Genomic DNA, 18991 nt, shown 5'->3' with positions numbered 1-18991 from the left:
TCCCGAGTATTACCTAAATCGCATACTCAACACTAAAGCATACATCGGGACCTAAACGAACTTCAGCTAGCTCCAACATCACCAATCCCAACTAACCATCCACAGATCATCCATCGCACAATGAAAAAAAATGAACCACCAATCCAGAAATCATATCATTATCTTCAAAAAGTATCCAAACTTGTTTTCAATCCCAACGAGCCCCTCCTTACGATAACTATCCTTGTTCCAACAACTATCCAATCCCTAGCCTATGTCACACATATACACATACACTTTCCCTCCCACCAGAATAAACCTAGATAATCAAAACTACTACCAGTTGTGCAAAGTCGATAAGAAAATCATACCGTGCCATGCTGTGTAGCCAGCAAGCGAGGATTCGAAACCAATAAATTTCAACATGACGATAATATGAAAGATTAACTCTTTCATCGACACGTCATGTAATTCCCTATTTTCTGTGATGTATTCGATTTGGTGAGCTAATTGCTATAAGTGAGTGATCATGAAGGGTGTGAAGATAATATAGAAAGAAAGATAAAGATATTTTGTGCGCTGGCGGAAGCTGTGTCAGGTTCTCTGCAAATGCGGTTATAATGAAAAATGTGTGATATGACATCTATGAGGTAAATAACCATGGAGGGAAATCGATATTTTCTGGAAGTACTGTAGTACTATAATTGATTCCCGCCCAAAGTTTCATCTTGCTGAAATTCCGTGATCAAGTCAGTTTCCCATTTACTTTGGTTGTTCAACAAAGTAACTAAGTTACATTGGGAAAGACGCATACTAATTTGCATTCTCGTCATCGCTGGGTATTGACTTTTGACTTTTGAATCTTCAATCTTCGAACCCTTTTTCTCCTTTTCCTTCCACCCAATTTCTAATATCATGTCAGCTTTATACAGCCCCGAAGCAACACACTACGAAAGTCTCGAAGACCAAAGACTTCATGAATCAGGGAAAGAGAATCATGATGATTTCTCCAAATCAGACGAAGAAGAATTATTCCTCGAGCGTCATGACTCCCCCTCTCATCAAAAGCAACACAGCCATAAGCGAAAAATCTACATCGTGGCCGCCGTCGCTATAATCATTGCTCTCGTATCAATCACATTCGGAGCATACTCAACATTACGTTTCCAAGCTTTGAAGCACACCTACAATAGTGCATCTACTCAGCAACCATCACAACCAGAATCTCACTCCCACGAAAGCCACGAACACAAGCATGAGCATCTCCCCATCTCACCCACTCAATCCAGCCATCCCACACATCCAGACCTCGATTGCGGCAACAGCGAAGCCACTGCCAAAGCCGCAGGTTGTACATTTAACATCATGGCATTCTCCTACGTTCCAGCCGCCTGCAACGGCAGTGAAATCATGAGCTCCTTCGTCGACAAACACGCCAATCTCCCTCTGGACGGCGCCGGAATCTTCCCCTGGTACCGCTGGTCCAACCGGACCGAGCCTGTTCCACAAGATGCAAACGAGCTTAGTAAATATCCGTTTATTTGGACGACCCATGAATGGCATATTGCGCATTGCTTATACAATTGGGCTTTGACTACGAATGCCATTTCGCGGGTTCTCAATGAGGAGAAAAATGTGTGGATTTTGCAGGATGCGGTGCAAGGAGGTCATATTGCGCATTGTAATGGTTTGGTTTCTGATAGAGTGACGAGTGGTCTGACGCCTTTGAGAGCTTTTAGGGCGATTGGCCGTTGTGTAAAATTAGACACTGACGGTGTTGCTACTTTGAGCAAGGATCCTTATGGAAGTCATGTGGATTAAAAGGTTTGCGATTTTTGTTTGGCGTAAGAACTCCTAGGTGCATGTTAAGGGTTATAGGAATATAAGTATATACGTCAGAACCTGAGCCTACCTTGTAGGCTATAAGTAGACTTATAAAGTTTACGCAATATGGAGTCATGTATTTACACAGTATTCTGGCTTACTGTGTATAAAATGTAAAAAAATTGTCCGACTTTGAAGCCTAGATGACCCTCGTGATATTTAAAAGATAGACTTTATGTGTTTCAAGCTTTCAATAGTAAAAGACAAAGAACCTGATAGGAGCAGCCATAAATGAAAAGCCTATGTAGTTTTCGCACAAATGCGTTGAGGAACTGCCTTGAGCCACCAAATGTCTATGCCTTTAAGTCTCCCAGTCCTTCACTTGATGGGCTTGGTGAAACCACTTTCATATGCTACATAGCTGTATTGCAATAAATGAAAATATTTAATGACAAACTCATTTCACCAAAAACAAAATGAAGCTCATAGATGAACACTGGATCGATATCGCATATAGCCACTTTGGAAATAAGTTCACCGTCCATCGATGGTATCATTTAGTATACCAGCTGTACCAAATCACTCTTCAAACTCCACACTCAACTCAATATCCTTCCATCCTTCCCGCAAAAGCGTATAAGAAAATTCTGCCACTACTCCACGACCTTCGATTTCTATGATTTTTTCCTCTTCCACAAATCCTAGATTTCTCAACGTCGAACGCATCGCTTCATTATCCCTCATTGTTCCAGCGACAGCTTGAAGACCAAAATCAAGAGTCAATTGAGTCAAAACACTAGCCGTTAATTTTCCCAATCCTTTACCCCTCACCTCCTTATTCAGAACCACGCCGATGTTCGCGATTCCAGGCTTGACCACATAGATATCCCCAAACCCCATAACCTTCCCATCAACTTCAAAGAGGACCTTCAGGCAATGAAAATCCGTATTAGACTTGTCGTATTGATCATACATGTTATCTTTCCATTTTGAGATGGCAACCTCATCCCAGAATTGGTCTTTGCTGTCTTGCAATTTGTTGTTATCGGCGTCTGTCGCAAGGGGAAGCCAGGCATCAAAGTGAGATGGCGTTGCGCGGAAGAATTTGACAGTTGGGTGTGACGGGATGGTGATTGTCCATTTCTTGGTGAAGAAATTTGAGCGGTATTCTGAGGGTGGGGGTGAGGGTGAGGAGGAAGACATTGGAATGGATGCTATGTATCGGCTTAATGACTGAACTTCTACTATTGGGTAAAGGTATAACATGAACTCTAGAAAAGTCATTAGAGTTATAGATTATTATAGACTTACTTTGTGAATACCTGAGGATATCTGAGATGTTGATACTGCTGCCCTCAAATGGAATGAAATGAGTGATTATTCAAATCACAATCGATTGGAATGTAAAAGAGAAAAGGATTAAATTAATAGAGAAGGATTTAAAAGTCAACAGAAGCGAAGAGAGTTCCGCGTTACAAAAGCTGTGAGTCAACTTTGTGCACCATATTATTCATAGAGATCAAGTAGAAGTTCAGTTGAGAGCTCGATAAGTAACACACAGAATTGGTATTCCGATTATCTACTTTGATCTGTTACGGTGAACTGTGTCATACATAGCCTACAATTCATGGAAACCGCTCTCCTCACTACCTTCCTAATCAGGTGATAGAAGAGATTGAGAAACCGCAGCGCATCATCGTCTTCGTCGATGCTCCTTTCGACCATACCAGTGACAAGAACGAAGATATGCGCGGTGGTAGGTATGGCGGCTGTTTGAGTACCATACTTGAAAGCAGGCCCAAATACCCGTGGTGGATTAGTTTCCAAGCTCCCTTTGTATAGACTCTTGTTTGACTTCTATTCCGCGTGGGTGCATCCCTTCTCACGTTTCACAGTAAGGTTGGTATCAACTGAAGTATAAGTAAGCAACAGGAGTTCGATCACGCTCTGCAAAATATGCATTCAGAACGATGACTTTTGATTAGATAGGAACGAGTAGATAAGATATGATATAACCTTTTTCCATAAAATCGAGCTAGCCTCGCTAGCCACTTTGAACCTATTGAAACCACACCTAGTCATCCGACTCTGCCATCATCTAATCACTCAAAATGAGTAGAATAGTAAACTCTCATCACATCAGTTTCACAATCTAATAAACAATCGATTCCTCCGCAGTCTTGTAAGCATTGATCTCCTAACCAAAGGAATGACTCTTCCCAATTCCCTATGCTGATTGGTCAATTCAATATCACTATCAATTAACTTCGATGACTCTTTCCGCTCAGACAATATTGGAGTCAATATAAGTTGTAACTTATAAAAAAGCTTCGAAAGTGGAGTGAGCGGAGAAATCACACGGCAACCTTACAAGCCCAGCATATTCATTTAATTATCTCAATCAGAATCCGAGAAGAGATACAGTTCTAGACCTCAATGAGTCTTCCTATAATATATCACACAAATTTTTTTACATCAAAATTCTCACCACCAATTTCGTTCTGGGGGATTTGGTCCAGAATAAAAAATAGGTATTCCGACCCAACGGGCTGGGTTGAAGTTCTACTCGTGAGCCTTTGCTTATACCGACATGTTAATCTAGTTTCGGAGTTCAGTGCGAGGTGTGGCTGGGATCTGGGTATTCGTTCATAAGACCATGTGTGAGGCACGGAGTAGTAAGATCTTAGTGTTACGGTATAGGAAGTATTGTTCCTGCTTACTTATGAATTCTTAAAAAGTATTGTTAGATAGGTATGGAGCTATGTGATGAGAGGGTCCGTATGCATCAATGCATAGATCAATTCACAATACAATGTTGCCTTGTCTAGCTGGCGATCACGATATGACACATTGACACCAGAACCACCACAACACTGAATTTCCCACAAAACAGACAAAAGAAGACAAGAGATAGATCAGAAATCAGGCAGCAGATCACTAGCCACAAAAAGGCATGGAATACATGCATATCAGACACAATCTTCGCAATCCATTCGTCTGTCTTTCGTAATGGAACTCCTGATACGTAGTTCGGTATGGTTGGTACCTGCACGGCGATTTCCAGTCGATCGACCAGTCGTCGCGGCACAATATGTATAGAGTACATACATATTTCGTAGTTTGTCTATCTATGTGTATGTTTGATTGTTTATTCACGAGCTGATGGTAAAGTTATACGTGTACTCGAAACATTACCTGTTAACTTGCAGACATATCGGGATTTCGTGTAGAAATGCTCAAGAATAGGAATTGGATATTCTGATATCTGGGAGTTGGGTCTGGGAGATATCAAGCATAGAACCATATGAATAGAGAATACTTAGTAACCTGCCTCACTTCAATAAAAACATATAATCACCAAATGAATGACGCATCTCCATGTCCATGCTCCACACCGTAACATCCAAACCCTCCTATCCTATCCTACCCTATCATATCCTATCCTATCCTATCCCACCCCATCCCATCCCAAATCAAGCTCCCCGAGTACCCCTCCTCCCCCCCTCTCAACTTCACCTCACCTCACCACCACCTCACCACCACCAAACCCTGAGTCATCCGGCCTCTCTCCCCAATCTTCCATCACCGCTACAACTAATAAAAGCTTAGGTAGATAGGCACGGAATATCAGCATCAACCAGTGGAATAAGCGAACTCCGAGCCCATCATCACTCACACCTCTTCAGCCTTATCCCAAACCCCTTCAAGTATAGCTTCTACCTTTCGCGCATCCAAGTTCCAACACATGCAAAGCGTGTACGCGGCCGGTGTTCTGACAGTTCTACCTATTTTTTTTCTCCAAAAAAAGATAATAATAAAAATACGAAGTCATACAAGTAAAATTTGATATGCATTCTAAATATGCACGCATGGTTTGCTTGTTAGTTAGTTGGTAAGCATACATACCATACTCCATATCCATATACCGTACCTTACCTATTTCTTTTTCTTTTCTTTTCTTTTCTTTTCTAGGCCAAGCTGGGGTAAAACAAGGCGGCAAGCATGGGATATCAGACTTTTCTCTCTCTGATACCTTGCTCAGAATTGCTTAGTTGCTTCGCGGGCGGAGTCTGCATGCGATGACTTGAGATGAAATGGGACATGGTTGAGACTTTAAATTCTAGATTCTGCATTCTCGATTTGTGATGACCGTTTTGCCTTTTCTGGATTCGAGTTGTTGAAGTGGAGGTACATGGACCGACAGGTGTCATATTTTTTTAAAGAGTATGGGGTTGTGATGGATTTGGTTGGGTTGGATATGTATATAGAGGGGGAGATGCCTCGATTGTGAAGGCTTTTTTATTCTCCTCATCATCATCATCATCATCATCATCATCATCACCACTATCAACAATCAGATATAAGAAGATATCAACACACATAAAAGCAACACTACTGCTTCGACATCAAATTCATTTTTCAAAGTCAAAATTCTATCATCACCAACATCTCAAATAACATCAACAGTCCATCTATAAAAATGCCTGCCGGATTCCCCGCCTACCCAGCTACCCGTATGTTTAACCTCTTCCACTCCCTTCTCTATCCCATAAACCCATCTAACAAACACTAGGTTTTCCAAACGAGAAACCTCCAACGCTTTTCCATCCCTCCTCTCCCAAATCCCAAAAAGCAACACCAGTCTCCTACTCCACCTCTAGATCCTACACTGCTACATCTTCCTCCTCTCCAAAAGACTCAATGGATACCACTGCCACATACACTCCCGCAAACGATACCTCTTCAATGTACAGCACCACTTCCACCATTTCACTTTTGAAGCATCCACTCAGTACAATCAAAGAAAAGTTTTCGTATAAGGAGCATTCGAAGAGGGAAGCAACCAAGTCAAACGAGAAGACCTTGATTGATTCCTCGACACCGAGTAAGAAGACACGTACGTTCGACCCTAAAGCCTGATGTGATGGATGTGAATGAAAGGATAGAAGGCTGACTTGATGGGATTGGTAGCGAGACAATCACTCACGGAGACATATATGATCATGGCTATGAAGTAATCATAGCCAGTGTTCAATTTGTCTGTTTGTTTGAATGGTGTTTGACCGCGGACCCTTGAAATTTGGGTATTTTACGACCATGCTGTGATATTACATATCCTTCGGCATGGGTTTCGGTGGAGTTTTTATATATAGATCATTGGCAACATACCGGTAGTGTCTGGATCAAAGCCGGATGTTTATGAAACAATCCTATCCCAAATGGGAACAGACGTATTGGGAAACGGCGTTTTGGAAGCTCTAGTTTGGTGTTGGAAATTGACTTCTTGATTTTCATATCTCGTTAGGTTTTTAATAAATAAATTTGAGTTTCTCAAAAACTATCATCGAAATCATCTTTCATAGCAACTATACTTGGACTGTTGTCCAGTTCGTCGGTGTTGTCAAATCCAGCTCCTGCGGTGGTCAGAAGATCTTCAACGATTCTTTTACTTGCTTCTCGTGCTATAAGCAAGTTAGCTTGCATCGCCAACGGATCAAAAAAAGGGCAACGACATACCAGGAGTTTGTAACAATCTTGATTGCGGTAAGGAAAATTGAATGGTCTTTGGAGGACTCATTCCAAGTTCCTTGTAGATATCCTCCGCATCTTCATCACTATCACTTTCCCATGTAATCTCATCTTTCTCTTTCTCTTTCTTCACAGATCTGGCAAAGATATCCTTCGACTTCCCTTTCGCAGGGGTTTGAACGCTTACACCTGGAGTGCGTGGTGCATTTTGTCTATATGGTTGTCTTATCGGCGAGCTGAATATATCAGCGTGTAATTGAGGTGCTGCAGCTGGCGGTGAAGACAATGGCGAATGGTTATCTCGCCATGAGGGTTTGTTAGCAGGTGTTCTCTTTTCTTTCCGATTCGTAAGTGGCGTAGCTTGGATTCGATAATTCTTCTCCAGCATTTTAAGGTATTGAGGATCTTTTGACTTTTGAGCCGTTGATGGTATGTAAGTTTGAGCATTCGATGGTAAATCATATAAATTCGGGTCCATTCGATATGATGTTGTATCAAATGGGGATGAATCTGGCAACATTGACATATCCGGTGCCCTTTGCTTCGCTCCAGGTGTACTTGGTAGTTGTGTGTCATCTTCATCATCCTGTAAATTCGCGCCTCTAAGTTCCCTTCTCAAGTCCTCGTATGGAGATGAGAGGTCCGCAAATTGTGGTTCTTTATCCTTTCTAGGAGGAGGAGCTCGAGGGGTGCTACTACTTATGTCATTATCTTCTAACATTGAATCATCCTGATCATAAGAATGGTGTCCATCATCTTCTGTTCGGACAGTTTCATCGTCAACGTGCGATGCTGTGTATTGACTTGGTTCTTCGTGGGACTGGGCATATGAGACATCCTCCTCCTCCTCCTGTTGCTCTACTTGTAATAATGAGACATTGGCACTGGCTTCGAAAAATTGTTTCCAAAACTACCCCCGCTATTAGTTACCTTTCAAGCATTCTGTAGATGTGCACTAACCTTCGATCCTTCCCATACCGCATTTGAATGGTTGGCATATTGTTCAACAACCGGTAGAATACTTGTAGTAACGATACGGTGTGCTCGACTAAAGTTGTGATCAATTTCTGAGGTTGTGTTAGTAAACAAACAATGCTTTAGGAGAGAGGTGAAATCTTGCCTTGGAGAGTCAAAGTGATAGATTGCTCTAGCTTCTCAAGCTCTTCCGTAAGAGAAAGTGGTCTTGCAGACGACACACTAGCTCGAGACATACTTTTTGATGGAATTTTGTATCTCGGTCAGAGACGGGAGTTTTTGGGGTTGCTGAGGGGTTGAAGCGACCGGCGCGTCACTGATTTGATTTTACCGTGCAAAAGCAAAAACCGATGAAATGGCGTAGCACGTGATCCTGTAATTCACAAGATTTGCGTACTTTAGCTTTATTATATTTATTACTGTCCCCAACGTTTTATACTTTCAAGATAACACATGGAATTCAATGCAAATTCATTCTACCAGTACCAATATTACATTACGATCGTTGATAATTCCCTCCCTTTTGAGGTTCTCTAAAGTTTGTTTCTTCATCACATTACCTAGTATCCTCTCCCTACCAATATGTTAACCATCTAATCAGTAGTGATCAGCAATATCGAGTTTGTTACAGTATACGGAGAACAGACTCCGCACTGTCTAGTGTTTCCTTTCAACCTTGAGCTTAAAGGTGGAGGTCCATTGGTAGATATGGGCGATATGGACGGTACGGATGAATGGTATGGATGATATGGATGACATGGGGAAATTGGGTGTTCCACGTTCAGACTCTCGTCAGTTCCCGCCAGTTCGCACCAATTCTTCCCGTTCATGCAACTGTTTTGCGCTACAACTTTTGTGCCGTCTTCTCCTTTTTCTCTTCCCACGATTTCTTATTTCTTGCACGCATTTACATTGTTGGTGTTTGATTGCACAGGTACAGATACGAATTTTGGCTAAGCCTGTCATCTGATCAGCATCAACTGAATCAACTCGAGTCAAAGCACAGACAAGAAACCCCTGGGAACTTGGATCGTATCCCTCGAGGATTATTACAAATCCACACTCTCTCTAGAAGCCTTACAGCATCAGCATCACCATCCGGATATCTGCACTATCACTGGTGTATTCCGCAATTCTCTCCTTTCATTGACGTTATCTTTTCGCATCGTTTCTTTTGACGTCCCTCAGAGTCTCAGATTTCTACAACCTTTGCTACCGATTGCTCAATAGGGGGGAGCAAAGCAATCTATTCTTGCGATCATTTCAAAATGTTGAAAGTCGATAAGTGGGCGAACTCATTTTCCTTGTATGAAGAGAAATTCTAGACCTCTAGATCACGATCTCTAACAGCCTAAAACTTTTCTTGACAACTGCCATGACGACCATTGCCTCAAACTAGCAAAATTCTCCTCAAGAAACATGAACTAATAGGTAATATTTCATAAGCACGACAAGCATTCTATGGCTTATACTCTGTACAACTACTCAGAGCAGAGAGCAGGTGGTGTGCATAAGGATTTCAACGATAGGATCACCCTTGCAGGATCATCGACTGCTTTTATGCAGGAACTTTCGGTTTAGGTTCCACATTGCCGAGGCTCCATCTCTACGTACGATGTAACCGCCGTCTTTCAGAGATCAGCAGACAAATCATTGGCTAGACAAATTGGATATGTCCATTACCTGCATCGTACGTACTGATATTGACGAATATTCAAGGATGAGATAGTCGAATCAAGACACTCTAACAGTAGTATAGGGGCTTCATGTACCCCTTAAAAGATCGATAATCAATCTGCACAATACGATTTACACTATTTCAATACCACATCGCACAGCTCTCAACCACTCAAGTACTGATTGTTAAAATTCACACAAGTGTGCCGGTGCGGGGCTTTCCCGTTGCAGAATCACCAAGCTAACATAGAACTTACTCGCTTGATGCTTTACAATTAAAAAAGTCAGATTTCAGAGTTGGAACTCATCCAAACAACTCGAGAGATAACCAAAAACAAATGGAAAGACTTCATCCATCTCAAACTACCTCCAAAACCTCAAACTGGGGCAATCCGTGCGTCACAAGCCAAGGGACCCTATTCAATTATCTTCGGTTCGAGTTCAAAGATAAAAATCAAAGCTAATTTCCAATTTCTAAGTTCTCACTCACGCTTTTATAGTTCCAAGATTATTTAAGCGGCATCCAGTAAGATTTTGGGAAATTAAATTTAAGCGGTCTAAACCATACCTTGTCTACTATGTTTAGACTGAAGACTACAGAATTGACATGGGAGAAACCCTCTTCTCCAAAACTATTCAGCCAGTTTGGTCTCTGAGCGCTATGGGGAACGTGAAGTCTATTTATCCATGTCGCGGCCTTGTCAAGACCTTGTCACCGCGTGGACCTGGGTACTCTGTAAGAGAGAAGTTTTGTTTTTCTTATACAGAACGATGTACTTTCCTTCGCTTTATCCCGTAACACTCCTTCACTACGTTTTGTGTGCTCTCACATTTTCTTATGCTGTTTCATTTCTATCGTCATTCCTTGAATTACTTCCTCTAAATGCTTTCCTCAAATATATCAAATCCCATTGTGTGTTGAGATTTCTCGCATATAGGAGCTCGGTTGATATTGTTAATTGCTTACAACGTCCTCCCCATCTCATCTGAAGAATCTCACTCGATATCAGGTCCACCCCTCTTATGATGCCTGTCCCGATCATAACAATTGCGATATTCACTGTCACTCATTGAATCAATCGTGATTTGCTGACTCGACTTTTCACCTTTGGCTTTGTTTACATTGACCAAAAACTCATTTTTCCCACAACCACCACGATACAACACGAACACCACCAACATACTTGCGAATCGAATTCACTTCAACGGCATCCATTCAAGAGCTTGCAATATTAATCTTCAATCCAGGAAATCGAGACATTTGCGAGAATCCGAAGCTTGGCTCAATTGAGCTCTCCGAGCCACGATCTAGGAATCTGGTTTCCAGCATCATATCAATAACATAGGAAGCTTGGATAACCTTTACAATGTCAGTACTTATGGGAATGAGTTCTATGGGAGAGAGCATCAGCAATGATGAATCGTCATCGTCGTCCGACGTACTCAATCGCCGCGTTCGTCCACCACCAATAAATACAAGTAACTCAGAGGAAGGCAGAGTTCCTCTGGGCGGTCGGAAAGTTCATCGTAAGGAGTCGAAAGGTGGTCTTCGAGGAATTTTCACACGCAATAAATCCGAAAAAAATGTGGTATCGCCACTGGCTGAAGAGCGCAAACCTGCCCCATCAGTCACATCGCCAACGCCACTTTCACCAAAGCTAATGAGTCCAATAACAAGTCCTGTGGGAGATGGGTTTTTTCGAAAGTTTGGTACGGGCAATGCAAGTGAATCATCGTCTCCAACTACATCAGCAACACCAGTGAGAGCCACTAGGACCCCATCTCGTTTGAATCTTAGAGCCAAATCGATCATGGACGGCAAAACTGCCGCCAAACCTACATCAAAACCCACCCCCAAAACCTCGGTATTTGATCCCCCGCCATTATTTCAAAGTTATCCTCAATCTATAAAACACGCTCGTCTTTCTGCGTTAACTTTATCAGCCGATGCCATTATCCGCATGTCTAATCACAAAAGGAATACCAGCCTACGAGATGAAATAGCACAAACAACTGAGACCGGGCCGGATGGGAAGAACATAACAATCAAACACAATAGGCAAAGGTCAGGTTCAATATCCAAAGGTGAATGGACTCAAAAGATTTATGTTTTGGTAACTTCCGGTTATCTTCTACAATATCCAGGCGAAGGAAATTTCGATCGATTACCAGAAAAAATGATTCAACTAGGCAAGGAGTCTGTAGCCTTTGCATCAGACGTTATTCCCGGTAAACATTGGGTATTACAAGTATCTCAGTCAATGAGCGCAGATGGAGTCCCAACGTCAGACTCTAGGTCTTTGTTATCAAGACTTGCATTCAGAAGTGCAGATTATCGGAGAAATGCTACTAGTCTTCTGCTTGTCTTGGATAGCGCCGAAGAAATGGATGCTTGGATTGCTGTATTGAGGAAAGAAATTGAAACACTTGGAGGCAAAAAGCAGATTACGGAAACCGGAACTGTGAAGACAGAAGAAAGCACACCAGAATTGAAGAGTCAACCAAGTAATCGATATCTTGCCCAAAGAAGGGGCTCAGACCAAATTTCTATTCCATGCTCACCACTTCGCGCTTCTGGTGATCGCCGTTCCTCGTGGCAGCAACCAGAAGGGCAAAATGTAGAATTGGCTCTACCATGGTCAACTCCCCGTGAACGCCGTCCCTCTTGGCAGCCAGAAGAACAGAATATCGAGGAGATATCCTTACCGGAGCCCCTTCCACGTTGGTCACTACACGAAGCCCAAAGTGAAGCAGCTAACAGACCAATGACCGGATGCGCATCAGTTACAAATAGTTCTAGTTCACATGAACAAAATTTGGAGGGTTTACGGGATAGTTTTAACAGATTATCATATTGCTCATCCGATCAACGAACTTATATCTCGTCTCCAGCAACATCACCAACTAGGGATAGTACCTCTACCATGGAAGATTTGTCTCCTTTATCTCTGGATGCAGCACGAGCAAGGCCGAATGCTGCGGAGATCGTTGAACGTAGAAGATCGTTACAAACACTTCAAGGGGTACGGGATCCTATATCTCAAGCATCATCTCATCTTCAGAGTCCCCAACAAACCCCGCGGCAATCAAATTACGGTGCAACTTCCCGAACCATGAGAAGCCCATCGCCTTCAACACCAAATTTCAGCGTACCTGTCTCTTCAAGTAAGAGATTTTCAACTAGGACTCCTGCTGCGGAAAGACGACCATCGCTTCCTGCAATGAACCTAACCATGGAGACTCAGAAGAGAAACAAAAAGGGACCTCCAACGTCACTCTCCGTAGCTAGACCGTTATCTCCTGTTATGGATACAACATCACCGAAACGAGTTCCAATACCTGTTACCTCTACAGAAAATTCACAGCGGCCCTTTCAACGCACTAGATCATCGACAGTGGATAATAAATCACGCTCTCCAGCGAGGTCTCCAATTGGAAAGCGATCAAGTAAAGAATTAAGGTCCGCTCGACGTGTCTCTAGTTTTACGCCATCAAATAATTCATTAGAAGTTCGCGATCCAGATTTACGACGACATTCTAGTATGCAGGCAGTTCGTCAAACTACACCACCTATCGAATCTAATGGATCATGTGTATTCAAATTCCCCGAACCACTTTCACCAAAGGCCACTCAAGACAAAGATACATTACCAACCCTTCAAGAATCTCTATTTCCGACTCACTCATTATCAACACTTCCAGAAATACCCGTCAAGCAAAGTTTACAGCGTCGTCCAAGAAGTATGCTTGCTTCCTCAGGCTATCAGCCACCAATCGCCGAAGAACCATCTAATCCTCCACGTCGCAAGCGACATTCTTCATCTTTCGCTCCTACAACTCACTCTTCCACTCTCAATCACAAACCAAGTTATTCCTCTGGTTTGGTTTCTCCAGGAGGTGGATCCAGAAGGCCTATTTCAAATAGAAGAAGCTTACCAGCTCTTATGCATGGTGCTCCCCCAGCTCCTCCACCAGATTGTGCTTTACCTCCTTTGCCTCCTGGAAGTGCTATAAATACTATCGGAAGAACCAGGGGCACCTCTTTTGTGAATTCGAGAAGGGAAATTGGAGTGAAGGTCTAAACCCTCACTTCTTTGAGGAATTCTTAATCACCAATAAGAGGGACTAAGAATTTTCATTCTTATTACGGCGTTCATGATACCAATTTTCTTTTTTCTCACATTGTACATTCAAGCATTTTCTTTTCTTCAAACAATTTCTTTTCTTCTTTCATTCTTTCTCCATTGTATTCTTCCTCAAACATAATGTTCACCTTCACGAAACAAACATGACGCAGCACGGCAGGCGGTTTTTGCGTCTCTTCTCTTCTCGATAACCATTACATACATTCTTCATGAATTAATATTTAGAAAAGACTTTCACATACGAAACGAAGGCGAGGATTTTGACGCTATGTACTTTTATGTGTTTTTAGGTTTGGATGAGGAAGAAAGGAATAGGGTAGTTTTGATGAATAGGCAATTACGGGGTTGATATTCTATTTCGATCTTGATGATTGAAATGGTTATACACAAGTGTCAAAGAAAGAGAGTGCTGTGAGCCGAGATAAATCAATAAGTATGACGATAAGGTTGAGAATTAGATTGGTGGGAGAGGATTAGGGAATTTCGGTCATGTATCATGAATTGAGATGAAATGAAATAGGATATAATAAGATATCAAAATTTACTCAAAATTGGGCTTCTTCTTGTGATACTTGGTGATGGTTATGACATGCATGCTGATTTTATCATTGATTTCATATATATTATTAGTATACAGTAGTAGCCCTCATAATTGGCCAAGACATACTTACCGCCACTCCTTCTCTCCCTTGAATATTACGGGATTTCAAAAATTGCCGAGTCAGGTGGTGGCTGCTGCAGGGGAAATTATTGGGCTTGTTCGGGATATGTTGGTTGCACAAACGGGGGTCTTGCCTATGTAGGTAGGTGTGTATGGGACGATTGATATTGGCTGGTTGGTTTGTGTTTATTGATATCTTCGGGATATACTTAGAGGTTTAGTGTTGGCTGTAGGCCTCTGATGGTGCGGTATCAATATAAAAAGCTGGGAAGGGGAGAGGGATGTACAGGCTTGAGTTAGTTGATTGGTTGTTTGGTTGGTTTATCCGAAATTCGAAGATATTCCGACTTGGAAGTGAGTGAGTGGTTGGAGAGGACGGCTGATTGTTCGTGATGGTCTTAAATTGACACTTGGAGATAATCGTGCCGGTAATAATGAGTCGAGGTTCATCTCGCGGCCATCTAATCATTGATTATAAATTCAAGCACAGCAGAAGGGAAGTAGAGGAATATCGGGATCTGAAGTTTGGAGGGGTTTGTGTCAACACCTACCTGTCGCGATGACACCCATTCCAACTAAGACCCATTGATTAAACCCCAAAGCATCTATATCCTCTATCTTCATCATTTAGATAGATCTCCTGGTGCGTTTGAATTGACTTCTGTGTCTCACTTATTGTTACTCTGTCGCGAAAGTTAGGTTTCCGACAAGCTGGTGAGATTGCTCAGTTCTGGGAACATGGCAACCTGACAATGCCATGAGCCTGTGAAGTAATTGGATGCATTAGGGTCTTGCTTTCATTTCTATAATTTCATCTCGAGCTCGCGATGTCCTTAATCTAGTTTCAACTTTCTAACGTCTTATAAGCTCTAATATAGATATCAATGTTTTCTAACACCATCACCCGAAGGAGTATGGGCATGTGTAACCTCGGCTTCTAATCTCAGTATGTTATTATGATAGGTCACTTGCACAATTGCGGTTTGATAGATTGTGTGTTCCTAGTTCAAAGAGTCAAATTCCTTAGTTGTGTCCTACATATAGACTCATCCACTCAACAAACCACTTCTGAGTACTTAGATTCTTTACAAAAGCAACCCGCCCAGTCGCCCTTCGGAATGGTAAGTTAGCCATAGCCCCACTACTAGTAGCCTGGCTCGGTTCGGGACATGCAATCCCTCTCCACACTTTTCTGTCATAAGCTTGTGATAATATGAATATATATACAATTGTGAGTAATTGTCTTCCATCAAATAACCACAATCGGTCGCTTAGCTCAGTTGGTTAGAGCGTGGTGCTAATAGATTCTGAATCACATCAGACTCCCAAACGCCAAGGTCGCGAGTTCGACCCTCGTAGTGATCACTATCTTTTGCCCTGCTCAAGAGCATCATTTTGATCCAACAATCATTCAATGTAGTTAAGAACTGAGGGAGTGGTGATAAATTGAAGTTTTGCTTGTGTGGATGGTGAAAAATTTGCGTGGGGGCGAAACGAGTAGGGGAAAGGGGTGCTGCTTTTATTTTCGAAGACCTCGAATTTCTTTTTCGAGTATAGGTGAGTGATAGGTATCTCAGTACGTAAGTTAGAATCGGAAGGAAGGTTTGGCTAAGATTGTGGGATCATGTCAATGGTATGAAGGACGACTTTAAATGACTTTCAATGACAGACTTGTTATTTTGACACGGTGAAAGGGTCGTAAAAGTGGCAAGACGACTGTTTTTCGTACGGAAACATTGATTCGGATGGGAGAGATAAGATAAGAAGAATACAATTATTAGGGAGCGAGGAGGCGAGTCAGTTTGTTGCCCTCTTTTCACAAACGTACACGAGAAGAACGTATGGCGGATACATTTAGATATTTTTATTTGCTTTGTCCTCTGCTCATCTGTGCAAAGTCAAACAGAGCTCAAGTGTATTCCATATTTTAATGAAGCACAGGATTTGATGCCTCTTTCTTTGACGGCGACTTTTCGGAATTCATCAATACGGAGGGCTTTTGGGGCTGTAGTTCGCCTCCCCAGGTTAAGAATTGAGATATTAGATGGATCCTATTTCACTTCATCCATGTGTGCTTCCTATTATGCTAAACTGACAAGTGTCGACATGAAGGGGTCCATGAGTGGTGTCATTGAGGAATATCTACAGCAAACACGAATGTTAATGGTCTTGGGCACACATTATCAAATCCGATATTGCGATTTCATCATGCTCAGATCTCATATTCCAAATCCATACTTCACGTCCAAGACAGTAGCTATGGAGGTTCTCGATTGACATTTGGTTATACTATGAAACAACTGGCTGGTACTTCCTTTTTAAGAAGAGCCCAATGTTTCTTCTACATCCTGACAATATCCACAAAATCGATACTGTTTCACGACTGCTCTTCCTTCTGATATACCTCAAATCATTTTCTATACACATGTTACATTATCGGGAGAAAGAGTCTACGGCATGAATGCTTGTGAATTGGTTTATTGTGTCGAAAAGGGCGACTCATAGCTATTAGACACACTCCATCGACAAGATCTGCTGCGAGTTCAGCACAATTTTTTAGTCTTTTCCTTTCCATAAAAGGTCATCATCATTGGCAAATCTTTTGTGACACGAAACATTTCCCCGCAATTCCGAGACAAATCCATCAAGACAGGTCGCACTATTTTCCATACGGTTACAGTCGGCCATAAATTGTCATCACGACAAGCGCGCTAACGTCTTAACGCTTTCTGATCCTCTTTATGCTATATTTCTCATTGATCGCAATGTAACCTCCAGTCAAGATGAGCAACATTTCATTAACCTAAATAATTTTCATTCGCATTCAAAGCTGCATACAGCGACGTATCAGGAATAGATGGTTAGCTAGTTAACCTCACATCCTGGCTGTGCTCTGCATGCAACCCAAAACAATATTATATTACCTAAACTATCAGTCTGCACTCTTTCAAAATTCCACAGACTCTGAAAAGTACCAAATGGCGTCCGCTAAGAACAGTTGTATCGTTTGGGAAAGTCTTGGGTGGTTCAAGAGGAGTGGAATATTGAGGCGTTCGATATAATAGTGCACTTTACGGTGAGCTCTAACGAGTGCAACAGTGAAAGTCTGAAGTTTGGTGGGATCTTTCTGCTACATCTAGATGGATGGGAGTCGTCAGTACGGCAAGAGCTTTTCGTGTATTACGTTGCACATATACTCCCAAAGTCGGCACTCCCACTGTATCACTGCATGGCTGTAGTCCCACAGCTATCAGCTACACAGCATAGACATTTTCAACGCATGTTTGATGATAAGTCGAGGCTTCCACGAGCCAGCCTGCCGCAGTATGCTCTCCGCATGCGAAACTGATCAGAATCATCTCTTGGGCTAAACATGATCTGAACGATTACTTGTGTTAGTCTTTGGTCTGTCTTTCTGCTATGACTCTATCTGTTCTTCCTACGGGCAAATTCATCTGTGAATACGAGAATGAGGCGCAATTGGGCGTTTGTTCATGAAAGTCGTGATCCGAGACGTGTATTTTCAGCTTCAATCTACCCCACGGTGATAAAATATTTACAAACTCGTGGCGAAAGCGCATACAGCTCACGCACAGCAATTCGATACCGCGATTGACGGATCTTAGACGACCCCACTCATTGAAGATGGTTCAAATGAAAGTTCCAGCTACGCCTCTTCAAATACCCCGCATCCATGTAACATCGCTAAACGCTGGGTATCAAATTATCCCTCTGCCAAGGACCATGATCTTGGTGGATTAATGTAATCGCTGGAATTTGGCTGTGATCCTGAGCTGAATTTGTTGATGTGATATGGCATCATGATTGGGTAATTTCGCGCGAAAGTGCTTGAGCATGTTTCCATAACGTACTTGGCTATGCCAGAAAGCCTTTCGGGCATGCCGTCCTGTGATTGATTATATCAATATGTGATAGATCATGACACAACCGTCAAGCCATTCCAATGAAGAATCTATTGATGTATCACTCAAGGGTTTGCGTCTCTCACGATGGCAACCACTAGCTATGGCCCAGCTAGCCACCGAAACACAGAAAGTGAAGGACTCCGCACTATTATAGCCGTCAAAAGTCAAGGATATGAATATAAAAGTCAAGCATATCCAGATCAAGATCTGATTTATATTCCCCACTGCTCATTTATCTCTCACAGCAACAATCATTACTCAGATCAACTTTCTCT

The 18991-nt window shown here is 42.2% G+C and overlaps 5 protein-coding genes across 5 annotated transcripts; 3 read left to right on the top strand and 2 right to left on the bottom strand.

Annotated features, from left to right (window-relative positions):
- Positions 1–894: 894 nt before the first annotated feature.
- EAF01_008535 (uncharacterized protein) lies at positions 895–1800 on the top strand (the record flags this gene model as incomplete). The annotated part of the gene is made up of 1 exon (XM_038916791.1): positions 895–1800. The coding sequence occupies one exon, from the start codon at positions 895–897 to the stop codon at positions 1798–1800; it is 906 nt and encodes a 301-aa protein (XP_038768153.1).
- Positions 1801–2382: 582 nt separating this feature from the next.
- EAF01_008534 (uncharacterized protein) lies at positions 2383–3006 on the bottom strand (the record flags this gene model as incomplete). The annotated part of the gene is made up of 1 exon (XM_038916790.1): positions 2383–3006. The coding sequence occupies one exon, from the start codon at positions 3004–3006 to the stop codon at positions 2383–2385; it is 624 nt and encodes a 207-aa protein (XP_038768152.1).
- Positions 3007–5318: 2312 nt separating this feature from the next.
- EAF01_008533 (uncharacterized protein) lies at positions 5319–6989 on the top strand. The gene is made up of 3 exons (XM_038916789.1): positions 5319–6317; positions 6377–6700; positions 6775–6989. Exons 1-3 carry the CDS (start codon positions 6284–6286, stop codon positions 6819–6821), a joined length of 405 nt encoding a protein of 134 aa, XP_038768151.1. The 5' UTR covers positions 5319–6283; the 3' UTR covers positions 6822–6989.
- Positions 6990–7134: 145 nt separating this feature from the next.
- Positions 7135–8543, bottom strand: EAF01_008532 (uncharacterized protein; the record flags this gene model as incomplete). The annotated part of the gene is made up of 4 exons (XM_038916788.1): positions 7135–7265; positions 7321–8242; positions 8293–8399; positions 8453–8543. 4 exons carry the CDS (start codon positions 8541–8543, stop codon positions 7135–7137), a joined length of 1251 nt encoding a protein of 416 aa, XP_038768150.1.
- Positions 8544–11351: 2808 nt separating this feature from the next.
- On the top strand, positions 11352–14066 carry EAF01_008531 (uncharacterized protein; the record flags this gene model as incomplete). The annotated part of the gene is made up of 1 exon (XM_038916787.1): positions 11352–14066. One exon carries the CDS (start codon positions 11352–11354, stop codon positions 14064–14066), a length of 2715 nt encoding a protein of 904 aa, XP_038768149.1.
- Between the last annotated feature and the right edge of the window lie 4925 nt (positions 14067–18991).

This window comes from Botrytis porri (assembly GCF_014898465.1).
Source record: "Botrytis porri strain MUCL 3234 chromosome Unknown BPOR_011, whole genome shotgun sequence".
NCBI classification, from domain to species: domain Eukaryota; kingdom Fungi; phylum Ascomycota; class Leotiomycetes; order Helotiales; family Sclerotiniaceae; genus Botrytis; species Botrytis porri.
This window is presented reverse-complemented; position numbering and strand designations above follow the sequence as displayed.

Bases quoted from the DNA above. Each gene is read 5' to 3' on its own strand.
- EAF01_008533 (XM_038916789.1), top strand. From the start codon at position 6,284: ATGCCTGCCGGATTCCCCGCCTACCCAGCTACCC. The intron at 6,318-6,376 runs GTATGTTTAACC...AACAAACACTAG, and splicing joins CCCCGCCTACCCAGCTACCC to GTTTTCCAAACGAGAAACCT. The intron at 6,701-6,774 runs GTACGTTCGACC...TGGGATTGGTAG, and splicing joins GACACCGAGTAAGAAGACAC to CGAGACAATCACTCACGGAG.